Source organism: Anas platyrhynchos, chromosome 15 (genome assembly GCF_047663525.1).
Source record: "Anas platyrhynchos isolate ZD024472 breed Pekin duck chromosome 15, IASCAAS_PekinDuck_T2T, whole genome shotgun sequence".
NCBI lineage: Eukaryota > Metazoa > Chordata > Aves > Anseriformes > Anatidae > Anas > Anas platyrhynchos.
The window spans coordinates 4,322,764-4,341,515 of NC_092601.1; the positions used below are offsets into that span (position 1 = coordinate 4,322,764).

The 18,752-nt window shown below is 42.6% G+C and overlaps 1 protein-coding gene across 1 annotated transcript; it reads right to left on the reverse strand.

The window, feature by feature from the left end:
• Positions 1 to 1,747: 1,747 nt before the first annotated feature.
• HAPSTR1 (HUWE1 associated protein modifying stress responses) lies at positions 1,748 to 17,883 on the reverse strand. Its single transcript, XM_038187082.2, has 4 exons — positions 17,406 to 17,883; positions 16,489 to 16,569; positions 12,251 to 12,526; positions 1,748 to 5,112 (listed from the first exon to the last, which is right to left on the reverse strand). The coding sequence occupies exons 1-4, from the start codon at positions 17,623 to 17,625 to the stop codon at positions 4,868 to 4,870; spliced, it is 822 nt and encodes a 273-aa protein (XP_038043010.1). The 5' UTR covers positions 17,626 to 17,883; the 3' UTR covers positions 1,748 to 4,867.
• Positions 17,884 to 18,752: the final 869 nt, after the last annotated feature.

Sequence of the window (18,752 nt, forward strand, 5' to 3'; positions counted from 1 at the left end):
TCATGTTCTGTGAGCCCAAGCTAAGCATGACTGTGGTTAGGAGCTAGAAATGACCCTGTCAAAACCCCAGTAAAAGCTTTAAGAGATTTAATGCATCTACCTTAAATATAAATATCTTGTATCACCTGCTTTGATGCTTTATGAAAAGGACACTATTAATAAAGATACAGGAACAACTCCCATGGCTTAGTGATTTGAACTGGAACACCACCAGCTGCTGACAGACACAACACTGTTATACCATAATGATACAAAGACAGCCCTCAGTCTTGTTCTTTTTATGCATGATTTACTACCCCCGCTCATACGGCATTCAAAACCAACTTCACCTTTTCCACCTTCACATTAGAAAAGGTTGATACAAGAACAGTGAAATATTACAAAACATGATTAAAAACTGCCCTAGCTACAACCAATTAACCAGTACTCCCCATACTACAAACTAGCATATGCACAAGTGCCAGAGCCAGCTCCAACAAGGCCATATTCTTGCACATTCCCTCACCACAACCCCCAGCTTGGACAATGAAATGCAGCCTCTGTGCATGAGTCCCAGTGTTCCAACACCCACCCAAGATACTGCTGCATGAACTACAAAAGCAGCATCACTGGTCAGAACAGTTATAGAAAACTGTGAAATTTACTTCCCCACTCAAAAGCATTCATTCTCCTAGCCACTTCTATAACAGACCTTGGTGATGCTTCCATGCTACACAGAAACAAGTACACTTTGTTTATTCACTACTTTTATTGTGAGCTTGAGACAGATTTTTCTTTTGAGATTGTCTGAAAGGGGCCCAACATGAGACAGCAGAAAGCATCAGGGTCACTACAGAGCCACTTCTTTGTGAGCTGTCAAGGAGTTCAACAGCCTCCCACTATCCACAGCTTGACCCTTCCATTGTAAGGAGTTGTAATGCACACAGGGAAACTCAAAGACAGGTGTTAAAATAGTTCCTAACAAGTGCCAGCACCTTCCCCATTACCTTCAATAATGAGAGGACCTGGAAGGAGAAAGTCACAGGGCCTTGTGGCTTCCCCAGATAAACACATCAGCCCCACCTGGTGCAATGAATTCAGTGGAACAAGGCAGGTGTACATTCCCTAATGTTGCCAAAAAAGTTACCATCAAATTACTAGCTCTAGGCTAACATTGGCAAGACTTATCAGGACTCACTTCAAAATAGTTTTAGGTCACCCCTAGAACATTATAACTGTAAGTTGGAAAATATTAACATTTTTAACCTGAAGTTCCTGTAAAATAAAGCTTCCCTTAAAAAACAAATTCAAAGGCCTGCTAGTAAAATAAGTGGAAAAACATTTACGGGTTTAGGGACTGCCACATGAAGAAAAAGCTACGCATACATCCAAGAAGTCCTCTGGCCAGAGAAAAGCTATACTACTAAAATTAACATTACAAATTTCTAAGAAAGTTGAACATTTTTCCTAGATGTGTGACATGGGAACTCTGCAAAATTCCTTGTGCAAATGCAAAGAGAACATCCCAATTCTTAAGACTTTGGAGTTTGTAAGTAGAGCCTGTAAGAGAGCAGCTTGTGATCCAAGAGGCAACAGAAAGCCTAAGCATAACTAGTTTTAAACAGCTACCACCATCAAAATACAATCTTAAAGAACAATTCTACTCTGCAGAAACAAGCCTAACTCATTCTAATCTTCTGGTGTGGGTTTTAATCTTCTAGTTTGGGGTTTTCCGGTGGACTATGTTACTCAATAACTACAAGCAGCCTTAACATTTGTATTTATTTTTTTATTAGGTTTATTATGACTTAGTTTCTATTACTCCAGCTGGGTAAACCACATTTGAGTAAGTTTAACTGCAGGACTTCAGTTTCAGCCAAAATCATTTTTGCATTACTTTATTGTAATATAGCTTTAAATTTAACATTTAAAACTTACTTCATTAATAAGCAAGCCAAGCTCAGTAGCTTCAGTGCAGGATGTACTGTATGTAACTTGCCGCACATTCATGTTAGATTTGATGTACATGGAGAAGAGACCGGTCAACTATACGATTCATAGGAGAAAGCAAAGTAAGCACCTTTTTTTTTAATAATCAAAAACAGTTCTCAAATCAGTGTTTCTTACATAAAGTCAACTTGTTTCTGGCTCCAGGAGCCACAGTTTGGATAACAGCAAAATGCTATTTTTCCACATCAATTTTCTACACTAGCACAGGAAATCTTCCAAGCAATAGGTACTGGGCTTTAACTTTTGTCATCTTGAGACAATCTGTCCTCCCTGTGTTTATCAGGTAAATACATGCATTTTTGATCATTGTGGCAGAGGTTAACAGAGCAAATAAAGGGTACTAAAATGGGAAAACAAACAAGTTGCCAAATACTTTAAGGTACAGCTTTAAAGTACAAGCAAAACTATTACTGCAACTAGTTTAATGTTTTCTCTCAAAAATGGCACAAACCAAATAAAAATAGATAAATTTTGTTTTATGTGGTGCTAGACTGAAATAATGCTTCAGAATATTAATAGAATTTAACTGCAAGAAAGAAATAATTGAAAAGGCTCTGTCTATTTGGGCTAGACCAGAAGCACTGCTGTATGCAGAACTCTGACACCAGTATGTTACCTTTACTATATGTAATAGTAAAGTGTTAGAAGCTGCAGAGCATAAGCATCTTAATTGTACAAGCCAGTTAATGAACAAACAGAATAGATGAAGAATAGTTTCCACATGTGTCCTCTATGTTCACAATTCCAAACCTGTGATTCTCCTTTTGGGACAAAAATCCTTCTCTCAGCCAAATAAATACTAACATTTAGATACTATCTTATTTCAAAGTCCCAGTTGAAAGTGTAGCCTCCAGATGAATACTAGTTTTATGCAGTATTAATATTTTACATAAAGTCTTATGAATCGTAGTTATTAGCAGTAACTGAAAGTAACGTATACTCAGTCTTCAGGTGATGTGCAAGTTCAGCTATGTAACACAGGTAGGGAGTTTTGAACAGTTTTTACTATCTTGCTTTGGAAAGATCTTACATTTGCCCCATAAACTACAAAAGCTCTAGCTATAATATTGTGCAACTCTGTGCAACTGTTGACACCTTTGAGAGCTCTTCAATGTAAAGAAATTTGATGGAAGCACCACAAAGCAAGGAAATCATGCTCTTAAAGAGCCTTGAATTCTAAGAATTTTAAATGCATCATTGCTGTCCTGCCTTGACTACAGAACACCAATGAAAGGACATCAGAGTAAAAAGAAACAAGACTACAGTTAAGTCTGCCTCAAATAACAGGGAAGATAATATGAAAAAAGATCTGAGTGTACAAGCACATAAGTCTTGAAGAGCTGTATATTAGAACTCAAGGTGCCTTAACTTCGCTAGAACACCAGAATTTAGTATTGTGGATCTAGCATAGCTAGATTTCACGTAAGAGAAACCAGCATATGCTTCCAGTTAGGCATGCATACCACCTCACTAATATCCCTTTCCCAACTTGCAGGTTTGGATCTCTTCATTGTTTTATTCCTCCTGTATTATCCCCTCCTTTGGCAGAAATTCTATCTCCACCCAAAAGGAAATACTTCTTGTAGCTACATAAAAGTTCTTAGACATATCCTTCCCCATTCAGAAACCGATTTGCAGATCAATCTTGATCTTCATTTCAATTGTAGATTATGCTTAAGTTATGGCAGCCAGAGTTTGATCCTATGAATGTAAGCTCAACACAAAAAGAAAGCCATTTATCCTTTTTAATTCAGCCTTACAGCATGTTTATCCAGATCTTTAACTTCCAGTTTTAAATTATTTTCTTAGCACTTTAGAGAACCTGTGTGCATCTCCCAAGGGAAATAGCATCACACAGACCCTTAAGTTAGTCCCAAGTTTCCACATGACCATAAGTCTTACTTGTTAAGATAACACCCCTTTTCCAACTACTCCCCCGCACTCCCTCTCCTCCCACCCCTCCCCAGCAATGGGCAATTACTTCACAAGAAATGTAAAATGGGATATGGGTGTACACAAAACCTACCCTCCACTAATACTGAACAGAAAAGCCTATTTTCCAATTACAGGACATCTTCCTCTAAATTTAGGTCAGCACTGGTGCAGTCTGCACTGTGTATTACCACCACAAGGATAATACCAATAAGTACATATATTTTCTTCAAACTGAAGTTTTAAAAGCCTATGAAGTTAATTGGGGAAGTTTAATATTGCTACTTCAGAGCACTAAAACACACAAAGTGAATCCAATAAAGATCCTTGTATTGATTCAATATTAAGTATTAATTGCATGACCATCATAGCACCTCTTTACATTATCACACAATCACCAGAATTATCAACTGCTTTTAAAAACTAAAAAGGGTACAGTCCAATATTTAACTTGCACACTGTTACTATAGAGAAACTAGGTGCATGGTACAGTGCTGCAAAAATGGAAGCCTGCAGTTTTGACAAAGATGCCAAGTCATGTTGTAGACAATTTCAGTCAAACTGGCAATACTGTTTAAGCAAATACTCAACACAGCAGGAAATAAAGGACAAAAAAAGCATTCTATAACCAAATAAACATCTGAAATTTCCTTTCCCTTTAAGAATACAAGTAAGGTCACTTTTAGCCTTGGAACGGATACATGTTCACCTATGATGATCTTGCTAACTACTACACAATATCTGATGTCCTCTGCTAAGAATATAGTTTAAGAAAGCCGCAGTAACAAGAGGCATCTAATGTAATATCTAAAACTTCTTATGGCAATTATTGAATTCATTTGTCTTAAACAGTGAATATGGGAAGATGGCCTCACGTTTCCTTTCAATAGTACTCTGAGGATCAAGTGGCTTTCAAGCAGCATGGTGGGTTTGAAATTTTTGCAGTTTAGATCATTCTGTTGCGTTTATGAGTTGGTGAGTCTGTAATGACATCGCCACACTGGGCTGAGGTACGCTTTCTAGTTCCACCATTGTCCAAGTGGAGTGCCATTTCTTCTGATATGAAAGTGTTCAAATCAACATCATGGAGTCCATTTCTCCTTCGACTAGCATTGGAGCCACTGCTCACGTGAGTAGGAGAGCCTGGGGTACTTGAGCGAACACTTATACTAGCCATTGCACCACTAAGACCTAGGGGGAAAAACAGAAAGAGCATTTAGGTCAAACAGTAAAGAAAGTTCACTTCTGTGTAAAAGGGATGATACTGAGTTAACTTAGTGATATATTACAGGCACTTCATTCTGTTTGTACCACACCTACTTATGTGAAGTCTAGTCCACCTTCCCAGCATTTAGTGCATCTAGAAATCAGAAGAACCACTTTTTATATTTAGAGTGATCTTATACAGCAGGTTGTAACAGCACACTGGAATAAATGGTAGCTCCATAAGCAAGTGACATGCTATGCAGTGTGTACACACCACACAGAACAGGCTACTTCAATGTGAAGGCTTCAGCCTAAACCATTAGTTTCACAGAAGGAAAGTCTCCCAACTAGGGGTTTATTTATCAAGGCCCCTTAATTCTGAAGAAAACTGCAGTATGACATCAGATTATAGATACATTTGCACAGCAACTCATTTAAATAATGAAAAACTACTTTAGGGCTACCACTATTAGCCAACACATTAGTATTCAGAAGAGCATTTAATCAGCAAAGCAAAACCACATGTCAAACCCCCAAAATTTACTACTGGCAGTTCTGATCCAAAACAATGTCACAAGTAACCTGAACATAAAGCAAAGCAACAGCAGGGTGTTACTGTTTATTTTTCTTGTTTAAAATAAATTTCTTGTAGATACATCATGCTGATTTAAACATCTCTTCAGTAACATTACTATTACAACTTAGCTAGCAAGAACAGGACATTCCACAACAGGGTCAGGACATGCAAGACTAACAGTCCTTCTCTACTTGAAATTCAGGCTATAATCTAAGCAAGAGCTTAGTATCTTCACTGCCCTAACTGCTTCATACCAATATTAAAGAGTACAAAAGTCTACTAGCCCTAGAAAACTACCACAGCAGGAATTGTGAGACTGACAGAACAAAATCTAGATCAGTAGACTTTCTAGCAGTAAGAACAAGCAAATTAAGTTCTCCAATAAGACTTCCTTATTAGTAACCCTGACGATCTTGAGCTCTTCAATGTCTTCACCAGTCACAAGCACCCTGTACCTTTGTCCAGCCATCACACACACTCTGATCTGTGTGCACTGCCACATCATATGCAGCTAGGCAGCCAGCAGCCACACAGGGACAAGTAAAGCCTAACCCAACCCTACCTATCAGCTGCCAATAGGTCAAACAACTGGCTTCAAAGGCTCTGTGAAGCTCAGCTGTAGAAGCTACCTTATACACAAGCTCTGCTTTGGGGTTAGGAGAAATTCAGTTACCTGGCAGAACAGTTGACAGAACAGCTTACATCCTGCATGTTTCTTGACCAGATGAACTACATTCCATGTAAGTATTAAAGTATTAGAAGTGTGCTCTGAAAGTCTGATATTCCTATTCTTTACCAGAGCTAGGCTGCATTGCAACAAATGCAGCACACAGCATACACATTCCCTCAGTCAGCATGTATTAGGTTAGATAATCTCCACTGTTTCAGGTTTGGTCCCTGAATATCTCTGCCATTAAACAAACCAGTCAGAAACCTGACCACTTGTCAAATTATGAAATAGCACCTAGACTGCTATCTACAGTACACAGTATCTCCTGACAAAGAGTTTAAGACAAAAAAACACTAAATACCTCAGGTAGAAGATAAATTGCTTCTAAACCTAGCTGCAGTGACAGCAGGTGAATACACAAATCAGGATGGGGCAGGTCCAGCCATTTCACTGTTGTACAATAATGCTGAATTAATATTTAAAGCTCATTCTTTCAGTATTACAGGATATACCGTGCATACTTAGAAGAAGCATGATTTAAAGCCTGACTAGAATCCTGTAGTCATCTGCCATCTACAGTGGCAGAAAGTACTTGAGCAGAAACTTGGGGAGGTTACAAATCACTGCACAATTCAAAGACAGCAGCAAGTTTAATTTCAACTGATACAATATACCTTAAAGCATGAGTTCATGCCATGCATTTCAGTTGGAAAAACTGACAGCACAGAGGGTGGATGTTCTGACATCATTTCAAAGCCTAGTTGATACTTTGATTTGGAATCAGTGTGGGGAAGTTTTCACAAACTGCTCTGAACACAGATTCAGTACTGTTACCTCCACTGAGAATCACCAGCTTACACTACTTACATCAGTCATCTACTGTTGTTACATGCAGCTCTTAATTAAATGGTCATTGTGTTCTTTTTCTAAAAAATCACAAGTGTATTCTAAATAAAACAAAAAACTGTCCTGTGAGGTAAGAACATGTTTTTAGGCACCCAAGAGCTGTTTTTAAATAGAGCTTTATCAAGTAAGGAGCATTTTAAAACAATAGATACAAATTTAGAATTAAAATACATATCCAATATGCTGCAACACATTCTAAAACACACTGACAAGGTTTGCAAGCAATGCCTCAAGCAGGCATTTATTCTTCAATATTTACATAATACTGAACCAATGCAAATTTAAATTCAACACCACCCTCTAGGAAACTATTTGGAAGGTAAAAACTTCAATCAAACCTGGTGCCAATGGCAGAAGAGTTGTTTTGATTTAGTTTCTACAGAGATCAGAACTTGAGGGCATTATATCATACTTCTATTACTGTTTAATTTTGCATCTGGTACCAACATTTAGTAATACTGATGTAATAAGCAAGTCTTTACATAGTACACTAAAATTGTTACTGTGAGTCTGTTGTCTCAGTTACTGTATTACATAGCATTACAAACGCATTACAGTTTAAGACCAAGCAATCAAATTAATATGGGAGAGTCAAAGAAAATTCAAGGCATGTACTGAAACCTCGAGTTGCCATTTCATGGAAGCAGTGTCTTCAAAGACACTCAGCAATGCAACTGAAGAGATGTGGTTCTTGTTGACAGAGCACCTTTTTGAAGCAATGATCCACAGTTCATTTCTTCTAGTAAAGAAGTGGTCATGTAAAAAGAATCTCAAAACCCATTTATTGTGAATTATTCTGAGATAAAGTTTTCAATGTATTTCAACACATCTACCAAAGCATTTAAACATTTAAAGCAGTAAAGGAGGCAGTAATATATATACTAAGAAAGATTACATGATTGTTAGCGACACCGTTTCACAGCCTCAAACTTCTATACTGTGATTAACAGGACCTAATCACAGGCACATTAGTTTTTATCTACACAACAAGACAGATTCAAATAGCTACTAAGGCTTTAGTTCTTTCCTTACCCCATGCTTACCTCTGAAGTCTCTCACTTCCTACATTAGAAATCTTTTTCGCTACAGACACTTAAGAAACATGTATTTCTCTCCTTTTTAAAACTTGACAGAACTGCATGCCATATCCAAAATACTTTACAGTACTACTTACATTCTTATTCCTGCTCTTCCTTTTTTCACAAAAACCTACTTGCTTCTGAAAAATGCATGTAGATCATTTTATAACACTACTAGGAAAAGTAGGAATATGGCTATCACACCATCACACTGCTTCGAACTTCTCATTTACAGTCATAGTATATATTAGCACTGACTTAACTGAAGCTTTATGAACTACAAGTTGAAGTTTTACCTGCACTATATACATGTATGTCCACAATAAGTTACTTCAGGTCACTACCAAAGGATCACATCCTGATTAACTACTGCTCAGCACAGCAGTATTAACTACTGTTTTCCAGATGTTTTAATCAGCAAGTATCAAAAGGAACATCCACCTTAAGTTCACCTAAAGCAGGAATTAACCCAAGATACATACAGAACAATACATAGATCCTTCTCACCCTTCTATGCTGTACTTCTACATTACTGCTCATAGACCAACTTTCAGCAGCACGTAACACAATCCTATGACATGCATATACAGAATCTTCATGCCAATTTAAACCCTATGAAACTAACCTGTACTGTCCTCCCATCTCAACTTCCACCAGCTGTTTCTTCACCACTTTTTTTTAAAACTAAAGACACTCTATATTGCAATTTAATATTTCAAGACAAGATAAGACCTAATGGAAGTTTAGGGTTTTAAAGGAACCAAGCCACACACATACACATAGTAACATAAGGGTTTGCCCCACTTGTTTGGGACTGAATTAGTGATATACATCAACATTAAAGCTAACAAGCAAAAGCACTAACACTCCCTCACTGTGCTGTTGACCCCAATGCATCCCCTTAATGCTTTTAGTATTAAGTATACTGCTTTTCAATATTGCCTTCCTAGGCTTGCTTCACATCTTGCTGAAGTGATAGCACTTTCTCCCATTATGCTGAAAGACTGGTTTGTAGAGCATGGATAGCATCCCAGATTAAAATCAGATATCATTTACAAGCAGGATGTGGAGAACCACCAGCACACAACATGTAGTCCTGCAGACAAACATAGCATGTTAGCTGTATCAAGACAAGAAGCAACCAGGCACATGTCAACTTTGGGGAATTTTACTACTGTCAGCTCAATTTGATGTAATCTTTATTTGAAAGTCTTCTTTTACAGAACTGGGATACATTAATACACATTCAGGAAGTACATAAAAATGCATCTACATCTATGCTAACTGCAAGAATGATTTAGGGTTAGGTGGATGTTAAAACTCAACTTTGAAGAGCTGAACAAAAACATATTTCAGTATCACATCTAAGAGTTCATTGACATTAGATGCAGTTCTTCACATTTCAGAAACATCCACTTGGACCTTGGGGTAAGAGATCATACATTACCTTGAGCTAACTGCTCAGTGTTTAAGATCTGAAAAGTTAGTCTTTAATATTGAGTTTCTAGCCATACTTGATTTCAAGGGTACCCTCCAGTACAACAATAATGGAGGGCTAACATTTCTACTTGCCAGAGTAGACTCTCTCAGTATTAGTTCATTCCAAAAAACTCATCCTACAGTACCTATAAGTTACACTACAGGATTTCAGTAACAGGTCAATTACTGATATAACTACACTGTGAAGAGATAGATCACATACTATAAAAGCTTTTTCCAAGTGTAGCTTGCCTTAACATTGTTTTTAGCTACTGTGAAGAGTCTTCCCCAAGTATCACAAAATGAAGTTTGTTTTGAAATTCCTAGCTTTTGTCAAGAAAGCCATTAACCATCTTGCTAAGCTACAATATAGGCCAGATAAAACGAGGTTTAACACTGCGGAAGCAAGGTTAAAAATACAGTTTTAGAACACTTTCATGCACAGCTACAGCTTAAAGCTTCATAGCTTATTTTGTGTCTTACACGCATGCTTATCTGTTCCATTAAACGAGACTATGCTTAAAACAGCAAGTTTCAGTATCACCCTCAACTGTTTCAACCCATCCATGCTACCAACAGAGGAAATACTCCACTTCCACAGGAAACCTATCAGCATAAAAAGCCACTTCTTTACACAGTAGCCAAAAACTCTGCTTAAAGCCTTAATCCTGAACACTGGCTAAGATTACTACTCACTACCATCAAGTTTTCTCACAATGCTTAGAAGCAGATCACATTTAAACAGCCTGACAAAAATGCACATGCACAGCCCTACAAAGTACTTCAAATCATGAACACCTGCAGATCATTCACAGGTTTCAAAAATAGTTCTGAGAAGACCAACAATAAATAGGATAATAGTTCAGGAGTAGTTTGGTCACTAGTTCCCTAAAGGACAGGAAGTAGATGTAGGAATGCTCATTGTAAGCAACAGCCTAGAAACAATTATAGGGCCCAACACAAGCTTAGTCACTAAAGATGTAGCATAAGTAGTAAGAAAGACCAGATATAAACTGATATTGGGGAAAAATTAATCCAGGTGACAAACATGTAATCTCATCAACCACCTGATGGCAAATACACTTCCAGCCCCTACAATGCATTACAGTGCAGAGAACTTCCCACAGTGCTCTTGAACCTTACGTCTTTCATATTGCATTAACTCCTCCTTCAGTTTTGTGACTTCCATGAAATACCTCTATCAAGCAGATGCTAAGAAACAAGGATCTGCTCTAAGGAACCTGTTCTGGCAGGGGAGTTGGACCCAATGATCTTTCAGGGTCCCTTCCAACCCCTTCAATTCTGTGATTGTGACAATAACTATACTACCAGTGAAAACACAAGCTGACTGTGCTTGAGAGAACTATCTGCATTGATATGTATCTGCAGCAGTTGCCTTGATGAAATCAGCTTAACCTAGTGAATAAGCAGTACTGGTACACAATTCTCTAGCCAGCCTCCAGTATGAGAAGGAAAACTGCCAAATACTACATGACTAGGTGGCAGCAGCATGCTTCATTGAAATGGCAACAGAGCAGCAAACAATACCAGGCTGCTGGTATTAGGCTGTCACCTAGACAGTAACAGTGTCTGGCTTACGTATCTTGATAAACTGCCACAAAGCAGAAGCAAAGACTGCATTTTCAGGAATCCACTCATCTAGTTAACTCATTAATTCTATTCCCACTGAGGATTATAGAACTAGCTACTGAACATCCTTACCTTAGAAAAATCTACACCACCACCATTGCTGATGACAGCAAGGAAGCTCAGTGTCTTCAAAATTCTCACATACTAAGACAGGGAACTAGAACTGAGTTCTGAACAGGACTCTTGCCGTGAGGTGAGCCTACAACACCCCTTTCCAGTGTACTTCTTGAAGCAGAAGACCACTGTGTTAACTTGTGCAAAACAAAAAAGGACACTAGAGTGAGGTAAGGCTCCCCAAAGACAAAATTCCAGACATTGGATTACCTCCCCTACCCTGCACAGATCTGTTAGCTACTTGTGACTAGCCAAAACTTAATATTTAACTAGTTGCTAGCATAGTATTATCATTTTCCAAGAATTCTGTTTACTTTAGCATTGGTACAAATGTCAAGTCTTTGTGCTTCAAAAATGCTACCAGAAGTTGATACTTAGTTCTATAGCTCTGAACTCTGTTAGGATCCAAAGTATATTTTTATACAGTACCTTTTCCTTACTCACAATGTGACAATGCAACTTTTTAGTTACTAACAAGCTTTATACATGCAGAACTGCTCTTAGAGAATTAGGTAAATACCATCAGCTGGAACTCACATACATGACATTAGGACACCAACAGTGACCAAGTGCCAAAGCATAAGAGGAAGACACTTTAAGAATCCCCACCCAATTTTAACCAAGTAGTATTGAAAAAATTACTGTTACCATGCAGAGCTATGGCTTCACGGAAGGGTTGCAAATCAGTCTCTACAGATGAGCTAGTTTCTGTGGAAGTAGCTCGGTTAGGGGATACTACAGTCAGTCTTGGGGGAGCTCTAGAATTTCTTGGAGGAGGAACTTTTCCACATAGGAAGCTGATCAAGTCTTCTCTACGAATAGTTCTTCTGCGTTTTTTAACCCACGCTAACACATCCTTATTCCGACGCTGATAGCCAATCTGAATTCCTACATCAAAGCTTCGCTGATGGGCATCCACACTCTCTGCAAGAAGACAGAAAAGTATTCTTAGTACATGTTACAGGTGAAACATATAGCATGGTACATCACCGATATGGCTTCCTGTCAACCGTAAGCATTAAGCATTTCTTCTACCTGTCATTATGGAATGATGCATATTAAACCGGAACAGAACACTAACAGAAGGAGTTCCACTTCCCACCCAATGTTACAAGTCAGAAAGTTAACAACCCAAACACCACAGAAATAGCACATTTGCTATACTACATGTCAACAGCACAGCACTAGTTAGTAAATCATACTGCATTAACATTAAGATCAGAGGTCGTCAGTCTGAAACAGGTACTTAACAGACAAGTATTGGCTTAAGGAGCAGCTGCATGTTTTGACTGCGTTCTTGAAGGAGATCAGCACAGTTAGAAAAACCCACATAAAGGAATAACATTTTCTCAATTCCAACAGAAGGAATTTTCAGGAAACTCCAATTTCTTTAGAGTCCTTCTAATTTAAGTTCTCTGCAGAAACAATTTGCAGGAGACCATAGTTTATGAAAAAATAAAGCAGTATCCCCAATGACTCTCCATTAAGCAGCAACATTCACAAAGGAAGCCTCAAGTTTTCTTTCCCTATTTAGGGCCCATTAGAATTTTTATACACAGAAGCTTGAAGTGTGCTGCTTGTAATTAAACCTGCTACAAAAAGCAATTTAATTCCCCATTCATGTTAATGGTCATCCGCGTACAAAAGTACATTTCACCTCTAAAAGGCACTCCTAAATTATTTGCATTGCTTTCAAACTTCAGTAAGTACATTTCTGGCTACTAGTTTAATAACAAGAAAATTTCACAGAAAAGTAAAAGGTGGGACAAGCCATATTTCTCTACTCAGTAATGCCTATCTTGAGATAGATTCAGAGCTTTGCCAGCAACTGTTTCAATTTTATAGAAGCTGCCACCATGTTAGCTCTTACTCCATTAAAAGCAAAATAGTATCCACTCCAATTCCACTTACTCTATTTTCCATATTTTTTTACCTGGCAAAGATAATTAAAACTGCTTTTTGTATTCTTGCATTACTAATGAAGTCTAATGTAATACTGTTCTGGGCAGCCAGCTTTTAAGAACAGCTGTTCAAGACACTAGTTTGCAGGCAAATTGACATATACATCTAACATAGTTCTCACATACAAAAATGAAGAATAATCACTTAAAATGTTTAAGAAAGACATTTAAGTCACCAGTGCACAACCCCCAGAAGAGAGCACTAAAACCAACGCTACCAAATGCTCTCCAAACAGAATACAACTTACCAGGAGAAACATCTCAAACTAATCATACTTTAAAAGCCGCAAGACTTTACTGTAAGCTGTACAGGTACACTGAGAACATTAACACATTACTTCCACTCTTTATTAAGAGAATTTTTCCCTATGCTGCTTTGTAACCAAAGGACTAGAAGACTTACAATTGCTAATTCCTGTCAAAGCAATGGCAACATGACAGATGACTCCTCCAGCCATTTTATGCTCCACAGCATCTAAGACTCCAATGCACTACTAAAAGCTACCCAAACACTTCACAGCTAGTTTGGAAACTGGCAGCATTCCTTTAATCCCTTCCTGAAATACCTTGAGAAAGTCCTAAGAAATAAAGAGCCCAACTTTACATCAACAACCTGCTCTTGTATACAAGAACACTTAACAAAGGGCTAACTAGAAATTGTTATGAGGTCAAACACTGACTACTGATGTACCCTGGACAAATTTCAAGCATTGTTACCCTGGGAAAGATTAGACTTGCATTAAAAGCTACAGCTGCTTTGTTTACAAAGTTCAGATGGCAAAATACACACGCAGTCAAGCTGCCTACATTTTGCAATTATGAAGTACTACCACCACCAAAAATACAGCATTTATTAATAAGGTAAACAATAGGCTCAGAAAGTCATTCTAATGACTAAAACTTTCTACAGTGCTCTGAAGTTCCAAGCCCTACCTTAGAAAACAAACCTTCACTTCTTCACTGCCACCTGGAAGAAAGTCTGTTGTCTTGTCTTTCAGTTAGGCCTTGATCACCAGCACCCATTCTGAGACTGGCAATCCAAGGCCTGCACACTGTGGTATATTCAACTTTTAATCTATTTTAAAGAAAAAAAACACTGATATTCAAGATACCATGACATTCTCCTAACACATTGTTCCTTGTGTTGCTACTGTAAAGCTTTGGATGCCTCAGTTAGCAAATCAGAAATCTGTTAATGGGGCAAGACAGTTTGCAACCCTTAGCCATACCAAGTAGTTCTACAATGCTTTGTCAAAATTCTTCCAAATCAAACCTCAGTATGGGAGAAGCCACAGGATATTTATGAGCAGTTTATGACTAAAGGCAAATTCACTTTAAGAAACTCCAACTTATGGGGTATGACATTGGTCATAGATGGTTCTAGGCATGTTCTCAAATATCTCCACTTAGGAAGTTAAGTGAAAATTCCAAGACAGACTGTACTATTACTTCAGCACTGAGACCATTCTAAGGAAAGACTTCCAGAGCTACTTTTGAAGTATTAAGTCATACCTGGCTGAAGACTGCTTCCTACTTAAATTCTTGTTTCCCGATCCTTGACAAACCACACATTCAGCTGTTAATCACATTATTGCAGGGAAAGATAGGCCTCATTTTGCCTATAACAAAAGTAATCAACTGATTTCAGCAAAAATAAGCAGCCTTAGACTTTGTAGCAAGGATGCTGTAAAAGCCAACACATTTTGTGAAACAGACAAATATCCACTGCTACTCCAGCTGCATGCTCACATGACTGGTGTCCCAGGCCACGTTTTAGTGACCAACTCTCTCAGGCCAACTTTGTGCTGTTAACTAATGCCCCTTTATACAACCTATCACACATATACAATATTCACATGCACTTTTTGCAGGAGAGTCAAGTCTCTATCAGTGAAGGTTATTTACCTTCATTTACTCTTTGCTTTCCCCACATTTGTCAGAAACATGATAAGCTATCACAAACATTACTAAATTCAGTTGTTTAAAGCAATTCCCACAAACCAGGGAACTCAAGCAAAAAACTTGCAGGATGTACAAGTATTACTGTACAAACCAAGGAAAAAACACCCCAAACACTCAAAAAGCATGGAAAACTTCTATCAGAAGAAGAAGTTTGGAACTTACTGTTTCTTCCCAGTAATGGAAGACAGTAATAATGGGATTCATACTGTGCCAATTCAAGCCTCTACTCAAATTATTTCTGTACAATCTTTTGACCAAATTAGAAGCCACTGACTGATTCTTCTGCAGCAAAGAATTCTTGTGTCAACCCAAAGAACATCAGAGTTCAGAAGCAGGCCTTGATCAACAGAAACAGTCAAACAGCACAAAAGCACAGCCATGTACAAAGTGCATTCTTATCAAAGCTCTGGCTAACATTGCTTTCTTATAGACACCCTAGACACAGTCATTACATGATTCAGGTGCTTAAAATAAACCAGGAGGCTTATTTAGGAAGCCTCACTGTCACAAGAACAAGTTTTATTTTCGCCACAAAGCAACTATGCAGGACTCTGCAAATACTAAACTTAACTTATACTTCACAGATATGCATTTATCATACTGATATCCCAACATTTAATACACCATGAAATACACGATATGCAGGAAATTTTAGTACTGAAGAAGCTATTGCACTCTCCCCTTGAATTCACAAGGCAGATTAGTAGCGCCCACTTTCAAGGATCTCAGAATAAAACAGCTTTTAAGTTGTTAATCACTAGCATCAGGCAACAGAAAAGATTCAACTACTGTCAGCTAAAGTGGCCCTGGGAAAACTTGCAAGATTCAGGAAGCAGTCTCGGGTTAGATTTTATCAGCATGAATAAGAGACATTAACAGTCCCTATTTATGAGTAAGCCGAGGCAGGAGGCCGAGTGGGACTCGGCAAGGAGGGCTGCCAGGGCAGTGGGAGCAGCCCCTTACCTTTGTAGAGGTTGGTGACCGCAGTGGCTGCATTCTGGAAGGGGACCCAGAGGGAGAGCCCCGGCTGCTGGCACACCCGGTCTGCAGGGAAGGAAGGACACACGCTGTTTATTTTGGAGTCACTAACTCCGAACGGCCATGTTAGGTTTCGCCATTTTGTTCCACCTTCCAAAGGCAACTCGGGAGCGGGGCCGGGAGGGACGGACCGGCTGCTGCCCGGACCGGGGCACCGGGCACGGCGGAGGCCGCAGCCCGACGGGGAAGCGCCGTGCCCTGCCCCCGCCCGCAGCCCCCGCCGCACAATGGGGCCGGCCCCTCACTTCGCCATTTTGTCGGAGCCTCTTCCCCGGGCTGGGCGGCAGGAGCCGCCGCGGGCAGGGCCGGCCTCCCCCCAACCCTCCCGCCCCCGCAGCTCCCCGGGCCCTCCGCGGGGCTCGCCCCCGCTGCCCGGCACCCTCCGGGCGCGGCCCCCCGTCGAGGCCGCCCTCTCCCGGAGCCGCCGCCGGGCGCCCCGGGGCCCTCTCCGGCCTCCCCCCGGGGCCGAGCCCCCGGCCGGGCCTCGGCAGCCGGCCCGGGCCCCTCCGCTGGGGGCCGCTACGGGCTCGGGCCGGGCAGCGGCGGCGGCTCGCCCCTCACGCCATTTTGTTTTCCCGGCTGCCTCTATGGACGGGCGCGGAGCCCCGGGCCGGAAGCCCGCTCCTCCCCCTGCCCGGGCCGCTGTCGCCGCAGCAGCCCCTTCGCGGCCCCGCTCCCGACCCCGGGGCCCCACTCCCGGCCCGGCCCCGCACCGCCGGGCTCCCCCCTCCGCTGTGCGCGGCCCCCGCCCGGCCTCGCTCGGGGCCGGCCGCCCCCTCGTCCCCGGCCCTTCCCACCGCCCCCAGCCCCCCCCCCCGCGGGTGCCCCCCGTCCCCGCTCACCCTTGTAGAGCTGCGCCACGGCGGTGGCCGAGTTCTGGAAGAGGTGCCAGAGCTTCTGCTGCTTGTGCTCGGGCTGCGCCGCCGCCTCGTCCTGCAGCTCCGGGGCCAGCGCCTCCTCCTGCTCGGCCTCGGCCAGGCACTGCCGCTCCCACTTGCTGAACCAGTGCTCGGGGCCGTGCTCCTGGATCTCCGCCTCGCCCTCCTCCTTCTTGTCCTCCATCCTCCGGCCGGCTCCGCGACCCCGCCGCGCAGGCCCGGCCCCGCCGGCCGGCCCCGCTCGCCTCTTCCTCCTCGCCCGGCCCGGCCCTACCTCACCCCCATGCTCCCGGGCGCGGCCCGGCCCGCTCCGTCAGTCGGCTGCGCACACACTGAGCGCCGGCGCCGCCCCGAGCACAGTAAAAGCCCGGCGGAGCCGCCCGGGAACGCGCCGCCGCCCAACGCCCGCCCCGCAGCACAACTGGCCGCTGCTGCCCCGGCACCTCCGGTTTGAACGGCAGCGCCCCGTCCCATTGGCTGCCCCGCACGTCCATCAATGCGCCGCGTCACGAGGGGCGGGGGCGGGCCGCGGATTGGTCACCCCGTCACAGACCCGTGCGCAGACGTTGCCGGCCGCCAGGCGCAGGCGCAGTGGGGCTCCCCTCCCGCCCCCTCCCCCCGGCCGTCGGCCCGGCCTTGCCCCTCCCGCTGGCGGGAGCCCTGAGGCGGCTCCGCCCGCGGCCGCCCCTCGCCCCCCGCCGGGACCGCGGCCCTGAGCGGCCCCGGGGGCCCTGAGGCGGCGGCGGCGCGGGGCCGTGAGGGCGGGGCGGGGCGGGGCGGGACGGTCCTGCCATCTTGGCGTCGGAGCCGTCCCCGAGCCGGGCGAGGCGTTGCCCCGCCTCGGGCTTCCCCCGGCTGCCGGCACTGACAGGCGGCCGCCCCCTGACCCGGCGGCGGGGCTCGTCCCCGCCCCGCACGGCGCCGCCGCCGCCCGGCCTAGGCCCTGCTGCCCGGGGAAGATGGCTGCCGGGCGGCCCTGCTGCACCGCCGGGGGGTCGCCGTTGTGCATCGTCCGTTTGCGCGGCGTGAGGCACGGCTCCCATCAGGTGTTGGCAACCGGAGTTTCTTTGTGTCTAAGCCCCTCATTTACCTCACACTCTTCAAAATAAAGCTGTGGAAATCGCGTTCACGTCTTAACTGCTGAAGTCACACTCATGCCCCTCCAAGCCCCTGTGCAAGACACGCCGTGATTTTCTGTAGAAATACCGAAGAGTCGGCGGGCACGTTGTGCTTGCCTCTCTGTGTCCTCTGTGAAATACTTGGAGCTCAACAAACGGCTCCAGTGACAGAGCAGCCGACATAACGCAGCGC